The 15,529-nt window shown below is 39.7% G+C and overlaps 1 protein-coding gene across 1 annotated transcript in view; it reads left to right on the forward strand.

The window, feature by feature from the left end:
* Positions 1 to 7,299, forward strand: part of otog (otogelin) — a 59,201-nt gene extending 51,902 nt beyond the window's left edge. Inside the window, exons 52-58 of the mRNA XM_076078555.1 lie at positions 331 to 506; positions 1,269 to 1,373; positions 1,694 to 1,813; positions 2,668 to 2,713; positions 3,096 to 3,167; positions 5,001 to 5,080; positions 6,717 to 7,299. Coding sequence (XP_075934670.1) covers positions 331 to 506; positions 1,269 to 1,373; positions 1,694 to 1,813; positions 2,668 to 2,713; positions 3,096 to 3,167; positions 5,001 to 5,080; positions 6,717 to 6,917 — 800 coding nt within the window. The 3' untranslated portion in view covers positions 6,918 to 7,299. The remainder of the gene's footprint in view (positions 1 to 330; positions 507 to 1,268; positions 1,374 to 1,693; positions 1,814 to 2,667; positions 2,714 to 3,095; positions 3,168 to 5,000; positions 5,081 to 6,716) is intronic.
* Positions 7,300 to 15,529: the final 8,230 nt, after the last annotated feature.

Here is a 15,529-nt window from a genome sequence, read left to right on the forward strand (position 1 = left end):
CATTGATTCACAATTAAAAAGCGTAAACACACAAATCAGTAATCAGTCATCTCTTTTAAATCACTTCTTATTCTTTAACACACACATCACATCGGGAGCGTAGAAGAAGAAGAAGCTGAAATAAACAAATAAAATCTAAATGATTTAAAAGAGAAAAACGTTTTAACTAAAGATGACGTTAATTGTTACCTTGTGTTCACTGTGACCTCTGACCGTGGCTCTGTGTGTGTGTGTGTGTGTGTGTATGTGTATGTGTGTGTGTTTGTGTGTGTGTGTGTGTGTGTGTGTGTGTGTGTGTGTGTGTGTGTGTGTGTGTGTGTGTGTGTTCAGTGCGTGAGGCGGTGTGTGTGTTCGGTGAGCGCGGCGTGTTGCGTCCGGGTCAGACTCTGGTGGAGCACCATGACGGTGTGTGTCACAGCCGGCAGTGCAGCCGCAGCCTCGACCCGATGAGCGGCTTCCACCTGCTGCGCACCAACAGCATCAACTGCTCCGCCCACTGCCAACCAGTAAGACCACCAACACACACACACACACACACACACACACACACACACACACACACACTAACCAGTACAACCAGACTGGGACAACAAACTTTTTTACGTACATTTTTAAACAAAAGTACCACAAAGTCGCTGGTTCAGACTCCTTAATTGTGAATATTAACTGTTTATATTCGTCATATATGACAGAAAATGTAATAAACATACATATATATATATATGTATGTTTTTGTACTGTGTGTCGGACAAAACACGAAGTGAAATGAACATTTACATCTTGTAGACCGAAGATTAGTCGAGAAAAGATGAATTGATTCTTGAAATAGTTATTCGCAGCTCTAATCTCAAGCAAAACTCTTCCTGTAAATCTATGTTCTTTCCTTTTTGTTTTTCTGTTTTTAAGATGCGATGAGATGAACCTTAACTGATAGTAGGAATAGGATAACAGCAGCACAAAAGACAGAATAAGTAAAGATATACATAGAAACTTTAGAAGAGCATTGGCAGACAATTAATGAACTTAATAGATTTGAATTTATTAAGATAATTTATTCTCTGATCATAGTGATGTCACAACATTACCAAAAATCTATTGGCCACCACAACATGATGTCATGTTTTACCTTGAGTCATGAACACACCCACACCCACACACACACACATATACTGTATATGTATATATATATATATATATATATATATATGTATATATGTATATATATATAATGCCATCATTTCCTAAAACTAATCTTCCCGGTGTTTCAGAATCAGATCTACGTTCCCCCGAAGGACCAGACGACGTGCTGCGGTGTTTGTAAGAATATTTCCTGCCTCTACGAACAGGAGAACGGGACAACTGTTCTCTACAAGGTAGGAAGTCAACTAGTTATACATCAGTTATAGTTTAACAGTAATACTGAATATTAGGTTCCCACTGCAATTTGAGTTTAACAAGTCTTATCTATTCCCAAAAGGTGTTTTTCGTCCCTGTTTGTGTAACTCAGCCGGAGTCAGATTTGCCATCAGGAGTAGTAGTAGTAGTAGTAGTAGTAGTAGTAGTAGTAGTAGTAGTAGTAGTAGTAGTAGTAGTAGTAGTAGTAGTAGTAGTAGTAGTAGTAGTAGTAGTAGTAGTAGTAGTAGTAGTAGTAGTAGTAGTAGTACATCAGTTGATGCTGCCGCTGTGTTTTCAGCCGGGGAAGTCCTGGGTATCAAACTGCGTGAAGTTTGACTGCACAGATACTCTGTCGGGACCAACGCTCATCTCCTACTCCTACAGCTGCCCACCATTCAACGAAACAGAGTGTATGAAGGTCAGCATCACACACACACACACACACACACACACACACACACACACACACACACACACACACACACACACACACAACCTAACCATAATCACCTGGCAGGAGATACTCATTACTGTCTTTCACGGTTTGATGGATACTTTTTTTTTTATGCTGCATGATTCTGTTCCTGATTGATAATAGTGTTGCTTAATGTAAAGCAAGACATTTATAGTGAAACAAATGATTCATTAATGACTCTTTTCCTGCACGTTTTAGATAAAGAATGCTACAGATTGCCTGGATCACCCCCAAAATCTGTCATGTATGTTATTGGACTGCATTTATATAGAATCACTTTCAAAAAGGACACGTTTCAGAGGTGTTTTTAATGTGAAAACAACTAAAACTATACATTTTTAAACATATTTAATGTGTAATGGTGGAAATAACCAGGAACAAAGAGACAGAAGTCTGAAACTGTGCTTCAAGCTGAACGCATATGATTCATGAAGTGTGCTCTGATACTTGAAGGCAAGCAAGGTTAAGGTTTGTAAGATGTATGTAAACACAGCAACATGTAGAGAGGGAATCAAAGTTAGAGAGGTCCGTTCTATCTGGATTCATGACGAAGCCTTTCTTGCTCTGGACGTCTCTATGAATATAGCCGGACAGATGTTTGTCTTTTGGGTCTAAAACTCAACGAGCCAGAAACAGTTTGAGAACAACTGATCTGTAAGTTATTTTGGTGATAAAATGCAGAATTCCCCAAATTGTTATCTGACATATTGAATATTTGCACAGCCATCAGCCTTCTGAAAACAAACTCATATTCTCTTTATTTATTTCTCAACATTTTGTGTCTCCTCTGCACTCAGATCGGTGGAACTATCGTAAGTTACATGGACGGATGCTGCAAGACGTGTGAGTATCTGATCTGAGCGTAGCGGCGCGTCCTGTAGTTAGAGTAGAGCTGTAGGCTGCTGACACTGAAGAGCGCCTTCACCTGCCGCTCAACATGTTTCCAACATGTTTGCCCTTCAGTTTTGTCCGTTTCGGTCCAAATATCTTCAACCAACGTTGTCCCGATTGGATCCCAGCTGTTGTTTTCTGTTACATTTGTCTGCTGTTTATTCAGATTAGAGAGATCTGTCGGCGTGCTTTTCAGTGAATTCAGTAACAAATGGCAACGGATAACTCTTTCAAAGTGCCAAGTGATAGAAGTAGTATAGTCACTGAAAAGCATCTGATCACATGCAAATGGGTTTATGTGCTGCAGCTTACCATCATGTACCAATCCCACCAGGTACTGGATTCTCTCTGTTCCCTTTCCCCGTTAGCCCCCTGACTCCCACAGTTAACACAAACTGTGAACGAGGTACCAAAACAACAAGGCTTGTCCGTGCCATTGTTGATATTCAACAATGTACTCCCTCCAAAAAACAAACAGAAAATCAATAAAACACACAGGAAGTCTGACTGCAACCAAACGGTCCTCTCAACTGTCTCACTTCAGGTCTCTGTGAAATCAAAACCAGTAGAATAAAACCAAAACATGCTGCCAAAATACAAAATATATAAATATTTATAACATCTATGATGCAGATGTTGCATCCTCCTCGCTTCATGGAGTTCTTAACTTCTGACGATTGCTTGTGAATTCCCTTTTTTGTAAGTTTTTATCTTAAAAAATGTGATACTGAAGTAAATAAAGGTGATTTAACACCTTCAAGGAGGCGGGGACACGATCCTGTGTGCAGGCCAAGAATAATGTCACACTTGCAAGGACAGTAAGAAGTGTTGAGCCCCGCCCCTCCCTGTGGATCACGTACATGTAACACGACGGCTAAACTCTTTCCCCATTTAGCACTGTCTGGGCAGTGCATTGTTGATTGCCAACAATGTGCTGTTGGTAGTTGCCCAGTAGTCGGGCTTAGACGTCTGCATGTGTCAGTAGATACTGATGTGAGTTGGTGTCTGTAGCTGCTGTAGAAGGTCTGCATGCCGCTACACCACAGCCGCTGTGCTGCTCCGCCACCAGGGGGAGCTGTGTGGGAAACTGAAGCTGCTATGTGAGGCGTATTACTTATTACAAGACTCACCAGTGCAAGAAGCACAGTGTCAAGAACTGTGTATTCATTTAAAAAGACTCAGATAATGGTTTTTAACATTGACGATTGAAATAGAGCGCTAATCTCTTATTAACTTTAACTTTTATTGGACCATAGTCCCCTGTTGGTGTTGGTTACGTAAATGTGTGTGTCATCTGCATAGTTATGGTAACTTGTTTTGTTGTTTTCCACAATCTGAGCCAGTGAAAGCAGGTAGAGTTCAAACAGAAGAGGCCCCAGAATGAAGCCAAGGGGAACTCCGCATGTCATATTTGTCTGCAAATGTGACATGGCCTAAAGACACAAAGTCCTCTGTGTCCTTTAATAAAGACTCAAACCAGTTTAACACTGACAGTGGGCTGAAAACCAGATTGGAAGACATCAAAACAATTAGTTTGGTGCCAAAAAGTTGTTCAACTGTTGAAAAACATTTCAATGATTTTACTTAAAAATGGGATGTTTGACATAGAACTATAATTATTCATGCGTGAAGTGTCTAGTTTGTTCTTTTTTACGAGTGGCTTGATAACTACAGTTTTCACCTGAATGATTCTATTAATAATTATGAATGTGATATATTACTTACTCTAAAACAGCTGCGTTGTTTGTAAAAGAGTTTCTGGTGAAAGGAGTGAAAAGATATTGAGAGCGCTGATATGTAATCTTACTGTTATAAACCAGATGCCACACATAGCAGCTTTATGTTACTGCTCAGTTTGTTTTGTATTTTAAATGGCAGAAATGTTGACAGAGCATGTTTACAAAAAAAAGTATTTTTGTTGCATTTATTTTATTTATACATCAATTTTTATTGATATTTGAAAATATTTTTTTGAAGGCATTTTGTGTATGTGATAACTGCATGAAGCATCTCACCAGCCCTTTATATATTTTTAAGCTTCCTTTGTTACTTTTTTAACTTTAAAGCTTTCATATAAAGTATAATTTGTATCAACCATCCACTAAACACGTTGTGCATGATCTACAGCCTCTGTCCTGGTGTTTGCTGTGTCTCTACATGCAACTCAGATGTTTCTTTGTTTTTGGATATCTCACGTTAACTTTGTTCCAACTGATTTGGTTTGTTGTCGTGTGAACAGGCAAAGAAGACGGGAAGTCGTGTCAGAAGGTGACGGTGAGGATGACGATCAGGAAGAACGACTGTCGCAGCAACAGGCCGGTATGTTCTGTGTCTGAATCTCAACTTCTTAAGGAGTTATGAGTAGTACAGGAAGAGAAACCTAAATATACCATGCAGTGGTAGAGGAAGTACTTTCACTGAAGTAAAAGTAGTGGTACCAGAGTGTAGAAATACTGTTTTTGTTCCAAGTAAAAGTCCTTATCCGATTAATTGATGAAATAATCGGTAGAATACTTGATTACTAAAATAATCGATAGCTGCAGCCCTAATTCAGATGCTTAGAGTCCACAATAAACCTGTAGTGAACCCCTCCTCAGCCATGACGTGGAGCATTGTCACCAAACGTTTCATACAGACGGAGGAAGTAGCCGGGATTATTAAATATAATAGAGTTGCTGCTTTACTTGACAGATCTGACATTGGGAGATTATAGGTGAAACAGCCTGCTATGACCCTTGAGAGTGATCGATAGTCCTATGCTGCCGGTCCCTTCATTCACATCTTAGTTCACCATCATTGATTTATTGAACAAATCAGAGATATGGGAGAAGATTTAGAGGTCTGGAACGAGGATGTTTCAACATGAACTCACCAAAAGAGTGGACGAATGTAAATATCAAAGGGAGAGAGTCACTGAGGGAGAGCAGTATGTCATCTGCAAACAGGCGTGTCTCCTCACAGTGAAGTTCTGACACTGTCAGCATTTTCAAATGTCAAGAAATATAAGAAATTAAGATTATTCAGTTGATCTCAATTGAGAGTTTAATGCTATGGGTAAAAATATATGATTTGTATTTATAAAATAAATGATTCAAGCACTTAAACAGAAGTCACAGAAACTATTAACGTTACTGAACGTTACTGAGAGAAAGCAGTATATCATCTGCATACACACTTTAATTACACCCATGAAGATGCACATTTTCAGCATCTTCCCTTTGCCCCAGTCGAAAAAGGTATAATATAGTCAACAAAAACAATGTCATGAAAAGTCTTAGTATGTTGAAATATGAAAATAATGTAAAAAGTCGTAGACTAGTGTCCAAAAATGTATGTAAAAGCAAAAGTATAGCATCTCGAAAAGAGTCAAAAACGTCACAGCAAAGTGTGTCTTCAATTTCATGGTGATAGTATCGTATGCCGAAAAATGTATATATATATAAAAATGTCATAGCATGTATAGCATGTCAAGAAAGTCCTTAAATAGTCACAGCATAGCATGTCTTAAAATGTAAAAGGTCATGGACTAAAATGTCCAAAGTGTAGAAAATTGTCGAAAATTGTAATAAAATGTTATTGTATAGCATGCCGAGAAGAGTCATTGTATAGTTTATAGAAAAATGGCCAATTATAGGATGTAAAAAAAGAAGTAAAAAGTTATAGTAAAAAAATAAATCAAAAAAATAAATCATGAAAAAGCTTCAGTTGCTCGAATAAACCATAAGGTTGAAAGTGGGCAACTCTGCCTCACACCACAACGTGAGCACGTAGCAGCAGAGAGCAGAGTTTTAGATTTAACTGAACTATTTAACAAATAGAAACAGCTTGTATTGGAACAGCAGACAACAGCAGATTGTAAGAAATGACCCTTAAACAACTCCATTTATGTTATTTCGCTGGTTCTTTTTGTCGCCCTGCTACCTTGCACCTGTACCGACTCTCTTGTGTCGTGCAGGTGAACATCGTGTCGTGTGATGGGAAGTGTCCGTCCGCCAGCATCTACAACTACAACATCAACACGTACGCTCGATTCTGCAAGTGCTGCAGGGAGACGGGGCTGCAGCGGCGCTCCGTGCAGCTCTACTGCAGCGGCAACACAACCTGGGTCAGCTACACCATCCAGGAGCCCACCGACTGCTCCTGCCAGTGGTCCTAAACACACACACACACACACACACACACACACACACACACACAACCGGTGTTCACATCCTCTAGAACCACAAAACAAAAGAAGAAGAGGAAGAAGAAACCTCAGCCGTGTTGCTTTAGGATGTTGGGAGAGTGGAATACTGAGCTCTGATTGGTTACTCCAGTTAGTTGTTCTACTGCCTCGGCTGGCCGGGAGGTGGTACTGCATGGCACCAAATGTGACCTTTGCCCTCTAATAAGAGTCGCATAAAGACGAGCGTGGCCTAATTATGCCACCAAATGACAGTTATTTTTGTTGTGATGAGTTATTTTTGTTGTTACATATGAGAAGAGTTTTAATTTAACACATTTAAATGTATTAAAAGTTGTTCAGTGTATCATTTTAACATCAGTCCATCATCTTGTTAATGTCATGTCTGAACACCTTTAAAAAAACACGCTTCAAAGAGGTCAAACCTGTAGCTGCACTGCCACCTCCCCGTCAGAGGAACGCAAATGTTCAGCAGAGGAAGAAGTAAGTTATTTGTTTCTGAACGGAAAGCCATTCCTCGGCTCGTCTCCGTAGAGTTCATGTGTGCTGCCACGACTGACGAGGTCTGAAGATAAATATGAAACAAAAAGAGGTCGTGATACAGACGATAAGGAAACGAGCTCTGAGGTGTGAAAGCAAACAGCTTCTGGACTCGCTTCAGTCCATCGTCGTCGTCATTGTTTGGAGATCAGAATTTACCCAGAATTCCTCATGTTGTGCCTTGTTTTTGTAAATAACTTTTTTAAATGATTTGCGATATCAGATTCTTAGATATTTCACTGTTAGAAAGATAATAAACTGTATATCCAGTGCTGTGACGTATACTTAATCTAATCAACACTAGAGAGGTGTATTAACTGATTTAAATCCAGCTGTACCTGGAGCACTTTATTTATTTATTGGAGTTTGATCGAGCACAGCAGAAAGGAAGCATTCGACCCGACTGAAGAACAAACTGACCGAACACAATCCAACACTCTCATCTGCAGTTACAGACAGAGAAGATCCGAGGGGAGCATGGCGGTGCGTTCAAATACACGTTACTCTCTGGAACACATTCTTATGAAACCGACCCACCTGTACCTGCAGACCACCACCTGGAAAGTATGTGTTGTAATGTCGCAGGATGTTTCTGAAAAAAATACAAATCTAAAAGATAAAAATAAAGTAATAATAAAAATGATTCACCTGGTTAGTCGATTTAAAGAGTATTTGTATCATAAAAATGTACATTTGCATTTTCAATAAATATTAACTGCAAAAATGTAACTTGTTTGCGCTGTTTATTAGATAACAGGACGATATGCAGTACAGGTAACGTTCATGTTACTGTGACTCAGATGTATCAGGCTAAAGCGTCACAGCACCGTCTATTTAACTACTGTTGGACCTTAAACAATGTCAGTATAATAAGCCATGAAAGTGACCGATAGTATAGCATCACATAAAACAAATCATTAAGGAGTTGTAGTATAGCATGCCATAAGAAATATCATAAAAAGTCATAATTAAACAATGACGTCATCGTCTCCCTGCTGTGTTAAGCGTGCATCTGTAAATGTAAAATGTTCAGACTCGGCTGTTTGTTGTGTCGACTCCCGGGGCTGTTCAGAGCATATGAAAACATTACAGTTGCTTCTTTAATGTCAGAGACTTGAGTGTCCGGTATCAATCCACTAGGAATCCAGATGTGTGACGATGGATAATCAGAGGAAGTGAGAACAGTAAATCTGCTCCTCCTCCTCTCGTATATCAGACTCCAGACCGGCTGGCTGGTCTGAGCACACATGCTGTCGGCAGTTGTTGGGAAAACGATACCGAACCGTGAACCCACAAAATCCAGACATTTCTTCTAGCAGACATGCAAGCCGGGCCACCACCGTTTGTATCCGATGAGCCGCCCAGACCGGGCGAGGAGATCACACAGAGCTCAGACGGTGAGCGGAATAAAGTCAGGAGCAGAGCTGAGCTGGCCAGCTGATCAGGGGCAGTGTTACAGTATGAATCATGAAGATATCATACACATTAGTGACAGGAAATCATATTACTGCATAGATCTCAAAATGGAGCATGCTGACCGTAAAGCATGCCATGAAGTATGTCCAGTTCAGTATATCATAAATGTGACACAAAAAATGTCATAAGTAACAATATAGTCTTTCAAAAAATGTCTATTATGCATTAAAAAGTATAGAATATCCTGAATTGTTTTTTTATGTCATAGTATGGGATGTTATAAAAATGTCTCAAAAAGTCATGGTACGGTATTTGATGAAAATACAATAAAAAGGTTATAATTTAGTATAAATAGTATGTCCAAAAAAATGTCAGAAAAATGTCATAGTATTTATTTGTCGGATAAAAAGTAATAAAAAGTCATAGTATAGTATGACGTGAAAAAGTCATTAAAAAGTTTTAGTTTAGTATTTTAAGAAAAAAGTCATACAAATGGCATAATATAGTATGTATTACAATATAACATGAAAAACATAGTATGTTGACAAAAAGTGTCATTAAAACAAATCATGTTTTAATGACAGGTTTTAGGAGAAATGTCACAAATGTCGCTGCCAACGCATCATTTTAATAGAATACGGTTGTTTTATTTTGTTCTTTTCTATTTTTTTGACAATAAATAAACTGTTAAAATCAGATCAGCTGGAAAACCCAACGTCACAAAGCTGAACGCCGAGCTGTTCTTCTTTCTAGAGATACGTTGTTCTCACAGGACAGCGTGAGAACATCTGATAATATATAATAATAATCTTATAGAATACAATGCATTGCTGTAGATTAAACTAGTTTAAAAACATGCCACATATAAACTAATGCAGCAGTAATGTTAACCCAGAAACATCAGGAATAAGGTTTTGAATGCAGGATTACTTCTAGCGGAGTATTTTCACAGTGTGGTATTAGTGTTAGTATTGTTACTTCACTGCAGCTCATCGAGTATCATGTTCATACCGCTGCACTGTACTCGCTGCTGCTGCTGCCTGGTTTCAAGATGAAGTCATGTTCTGTTTCTATTCTCTACAACACGCCGTCCAACCGTCCAACTCTGACTTAATGTTGATGAAAGAACAACACTCATCTGATCTCCGGTTTAACTTCAATCATGATCAAAGATAACCCACTAAAGACCGCTGTGGACCTCAGAGAAGCTTTTACACATTAAAATAAAACTTAAGTTCACCTGAACTTACTAAGAATGACACAGAGAAACATTTGAACTCTTAAAACCTCCAGTCCCACAGTTTCCTCTTTGTGTGTGTGCGGTTTGGTCGGGTGTTGCTGTGTGGGTGGGTGTGGGTGGGGGGGGGGGGGGGGGCTCATCTTGCTCTGGTAATCCTGCTACAACAGCTGAACTCCCCCCCCCCCCCCCCAACTCCAAAAGAACCCATGTTCCCGCTGCTTAAAGTGACAGTTCTTACATCTTTCAGTCCTGGATGAGTTAGAATCTCTATTTGAGTGAAACTGTGACGTTCAGCCTTTCAGAAGCTCCACAAAAGAAGAAAAACTGTATTCTGAGGTTTTCTTCCAGATGTGTTTTTTTCATGTTGACACATTGTTTCTAGTTAGTGCAGCAAACTGTCTGCAGCATCTGTCCTCAGGTGACTCTTGATGCACCAGACAAAACAAAACAATGTTTTAAATAGTAATGAAGTAGAGATCAAAGTCTAAACGGGCTAAAGGCTAAAACATGTCCATGTAAATTCAAACCATTAAAATATAAAGATGTGTGTATTGTTTCCCACCAACATGCCCAGTAGGGGTCCCAGCACCAGTCACCCAAATGGTCTCCGCTCCGGACTGAGCTGACCAGCAGCCAGAGAGAAATGCATTGTGGGTTAAGTCTCAAAGTGACTGGAAAGTGATCGTTAGCTTGACAAGCTCAAAGCAGCTGCACACACACACACACACACACACTCTCGCACACACACACACACACACATACACACACACACACACACACACACACACACACACACACACACACACACACACACACACACACACACACACACACACGCTCGCGCTGGTGTGTGTGTGTGTGGTTTTTCAGTGAGAGTGAAACTCAAGACGGCTGAGGGAGGGAGGAGCTACAAACTGAACTGGAAACTCGCTTTCAATCATCATCATGATCTTCATCACCAGCAATCACCTGCAACCATAAAGCACCATAACACTGGTGTTACAAGCTTCAGCCAGTTCAGCTTTTGCTTCCATTCATTTATAAACACGTTAAAATGAACAAGAGCTTGAACAGAAGATCTGATTTGTTTGTTGACGTTGACATGCTGATGAGTCCGCTGCTCCTTCCTCTTTCAGGGCAGAAGCTCATAAAACATTTCAGCACCGTCTTCAACCAGCGCTCCTTCTGTCTCTGTGACTTTGAACAGAACGGCAGCGTCGCTCTGATTTACATCCATGAGGAGGAAGAGGAGGAGGAGGAGGAGGAGGAGTGAAAAAACATCCCGACGTCAGAGGCAGCTGATGACAAGGCCAGACCCCCGGCCATCAGGTGACGTCCTGGGACAGAGCGCTGGACATTTGTCCCCTCTCCAGGAAGTGACCTGATGGCTCCGTCACAGCAGGAGAGAGAGAGAACAGGTTGAATTGATTTAACCTTTGACCCCTGAGAGGAGCGAAGACAGAGGTGGATCTGATCTGTTCTCAAGACCAAAGCACAGAGGAGGAACGTGGACGGTGCTGCTTCCTCAAACTGAAGATCAAGAGTCTAAATGATTGTGATGTTGTGTAATGATGGAGGAAGCGCTCAGATCTTCCAAAATTAAAAGTAGTAATATTACTCTGTAAGGAAGTTTAATCCTTTAAAATACATAATATTTTATATGATTTTTAATTTGTAAAGCTAAAACCACAACATTTCCCTCTGAAATGTGCAGACAAATTAAAATATGAAAGTACAGAATTATACTATAGTATTTAAGTAATTGTACTTCACCACTTTGCTCCTTACAATAATAAATGCACTGTGACCGTCCCTTTACTGTATCTGACGACGTAACTTTCCAAATCAGATCTACGATCTGTGGAACAAAGTGAGGAAATGCAGCTCTGTGGTTTCTCTGTGAGCCGCGGTGATTCACGGCTGCAGAGTTGTTTCATAAGAGAGGAGGAAACCGACCGAAAGGGACGAGTCATCGGAGCCGGAGCTCAGATCAGCAGCTACTCGCTCACTTACTGTACGTCTGGTCCTTATAGTGTCGTAAGAAGACCGCTTCACAAACTATATCACGCTTACAGAGAAGTTACTGTTGAATAAATAAATGCAACATTTCTCATTTTACATTTTACCCCAAAGAAACCGTTTGAAGTAACCAGATTCTGTAAAAAACATTAAATTCTGAACTCCTCAACGCAACATAGAAGTCATGATTGATTCATCTGAGACCAACAGTCATGTGACAACAAATCAGAGAAACTTCTACTGAACTGCAGGCTGCTGAACACAGAGAGGAGAGGAGAGGAGAGAGGAGAGGAGAGGAGAGGAGAGGAGAGAGGAGAGGAGAGGAGAGGAGAGGAGAGGAGAGGAGAGGAGAGGAGGAGAGAGGAGAGGAGAGGAGAGGAGAGGAGAGGAGAGAGGAGAGGAGAGGAGAGGAGGAGAGGAGAGAGGAGAGGAGAGGCTGGGAACGTGTGAATAGCTCAATATATAAAACACGTGGAGCCTCCATTGATTTGGTAACAGTTGTGGCAACGTGTTGCTTTAGCAAAGCTCTTCTTCAAACTTCACAACAGAAACAGGAGGCTAGTCTCGGGTTAGCACTGCTGGAATATCAGCTGAACAAATCGCAGTTCAAACCTCTTCAATCAGAGACTGACTCAATATTTAGAGATTAATAATGACCGAGGCTCACTGACACTTTCCTGGACTGAAAACTAATTCAACATCAAAGTGAGTGAGTGTGTGTGTGTGTGTGTGTGTGTGTGTGTGTGTGTGTGTCCCAGCAGGCTCCTTGTATCCTATTAGAGGGTCGGCGGTTCAATAGCTCTGCTAGTCGCATGTCGATGTGTCCTTGAGCAAGACACTTAACCCCAAAATTGCTCCCGTAGTTGTACCTACGGTGTAGAAATGTGATAGACTCTGAATTGTAAGTCGCTTTGGTTAAAAGCGTCTGCTAAATGACTGTAATGTGAAAGACGTCAACACATGAACACGAACTCTTGCAAACTCAAAACTTAAAGAGTTTCTCACCAGACGGATCCTTCTAGTGACGTTAGTCCGTCAAGTTAACATCGACTATCTTCACCTAAACCTAAACTGAGAAGACGAGTTCATTTAGAAAAAAGACACAATGGATGTAACAAACGTGTATTGTGTTTATTGTTTTAGCAATAGCTTTTTTTTTACGATAAATTTACTTAAAATTTTTATTTCTCGTGTTTCCTCTCAGTTTATAAAAAAAAAAGCTAATTAATTGAATTGAAATAAGTGCCGTGATGTGAAGCTACAGCGCATGCTTTGAGACAGCCCCCCCCTCAGAGGTTAGTGGAGAAGAGCTTTAGTTTAAACTCTGGTTGTCTACTTTTACACCTACGCACACTCTCGCACCGCGGTGTGAATTCTCTGTTCGTCAACGTACAGAAGTTGTGCTGCCCGCCAGATTTCTCCGTCTAAAAAGGGGGTTTCTGAGGCTATTGGACGTTCTGACGCATAACGAGGCCTTCAGAGAGCTCCTGGTGTCTTCTCTCTGTTGAGAACAGCAGCGAACAAGAGCAGAGAAACAACTCATCAAGCAGACGACCGTCAGTGACTGTTAACAGGAGTCATAAAACTGAGCAGGGAGGGTGTGTGTGAAGTCCCTCTCAGCTGCGATCCATCTGGAAAAACCACATCCAGGTCCAGCAGACTGCCCCCCCCGTCCGTCTACGTGTCCCGACTTGTCCGGATCAGAATGAGGTTTCATGGTTTCCTCGTCTGAGCTTTGATGATGACGACTGGTCAAGATTTACAAAGAAAAACAAAGCTGGACTGAGTCCAGTGATTAGTTTTACATTCATCTAATCAGTGAGTTATTTTACAGCTTCAAACGTCTTCAACACGCTTTATAGAATTATGTGTTTTTTCTTATTTGAGTTTTTGTTTCAGTTCCTTTTCTTGTTGCTGCTGATTGAGAAACAAAGACTCTGTAAAGATGTATGCACTAAATACTGAAGGGGTTAATCGATCAGAAGTAAGTTCTGCTGTTAACGACGAACAAATCACAGAAAAATGTTTCCAACAATGTTAAAGTTACGGTTGAAGATGTCGTTCAATTCCAGTTTCCATGATTGAATCTAACGAACCACCAGAGTTTATAATAACACAAACTATAAATACAACACACACACACACCTCGCCTGGTACCCGATGCTATAAACTGACCTGGCATCAGGCCCCGGTGGGATATCGAGGGTACTTGAATGAAACGTGAGACGTTCGCTGTAAACGGCGAGCAGACGGAAACGGGATTAAGAGCTTCAGACCAACTCACAAAGCAGAAGAAAGAAATCTGGATTGAGCACGAACGGTGTGTGTGTGTGTGTGAACACAACCAGCTGGGCAACGACGGCTCCGGTTCTCATTCTGAAAATAATCTGCAGAATATTATTGTTGTGATATTCAAACGTCACATTTTCATAATTTCTTTCATCAAAATTCCAACACATAAAATCCACCTCTGCAAAGCCTTTTGATTATTGTATTTCTCGTATACAGTTTATATATATATATACAGTATATATTATTGCCATATATACAATATATATATAAATATATATATATATATATATATATATATATATATATATATATATATATATATATGTCAATAAAAGAGGTGATTTTCTGTTGTATTCTGTGAGTGTTTTTATGGGAACGTGGATCAGTTTGAGTGTCTCAGTGGTTTAAATGTTCCACATTTTATCGTGAGTGTGTCATGTAGTGTGGGACTCACCCTGTCCTGGTCTTGGTCCTGGTCTTGGTCCTGGTCCTGGTCTTGGTCCTGGTCTTGGTCCTGGTCTCGACACACTCTGGTTTGGTCATGACTTGTTCTTGATTTATGTGGTCTTGACTACAACATTGTCTATATATATATACACATATATATATATATATATATATATATATATATATATATATATATATATATATGTATATATATATATATATACGCATATATATATATATATACACACATATATATATATATATATATATATATATATGTATATATATATATATATATACACATATATATATATATATATACACACATATATATATATATATGTATGTATATATATGTATATATATATATATATATTAGTGCTGGGCAAGTTAACGCGTTAATTTCGCGTTAACGCATTCATTAATTAACGCCGACAATTATTTTATCGCGCGTTAACGCATTTTTAAAATTTATTATAATTTTTTATTTTTTATTTTTTTTTATTGAAAGACAAGAGACAATACATAACATAACAACAAGAGGATGACAAGAACAGTGGGATAAAAGCCAGCAAACATCCTATAGTCAGTAATGTTAGTGCACCTATATGCTGAAATTCACGGTAAACGC

Source organism: Anarhichas minor, unplaced genomic scaffold, assembly GCF_050575085.1.
Source record: "Anarhichas minor isolate MPS153535 unplaced genomic scaffold, ASM5057508v1 ptg000067l, whole genome shotgun sequence".
NCBI lineage: Eukaryota > Metazoa > Chordata > Actinopteri > Perciformes > Anarhichadidae > Anarhichas > Anarhichas minor.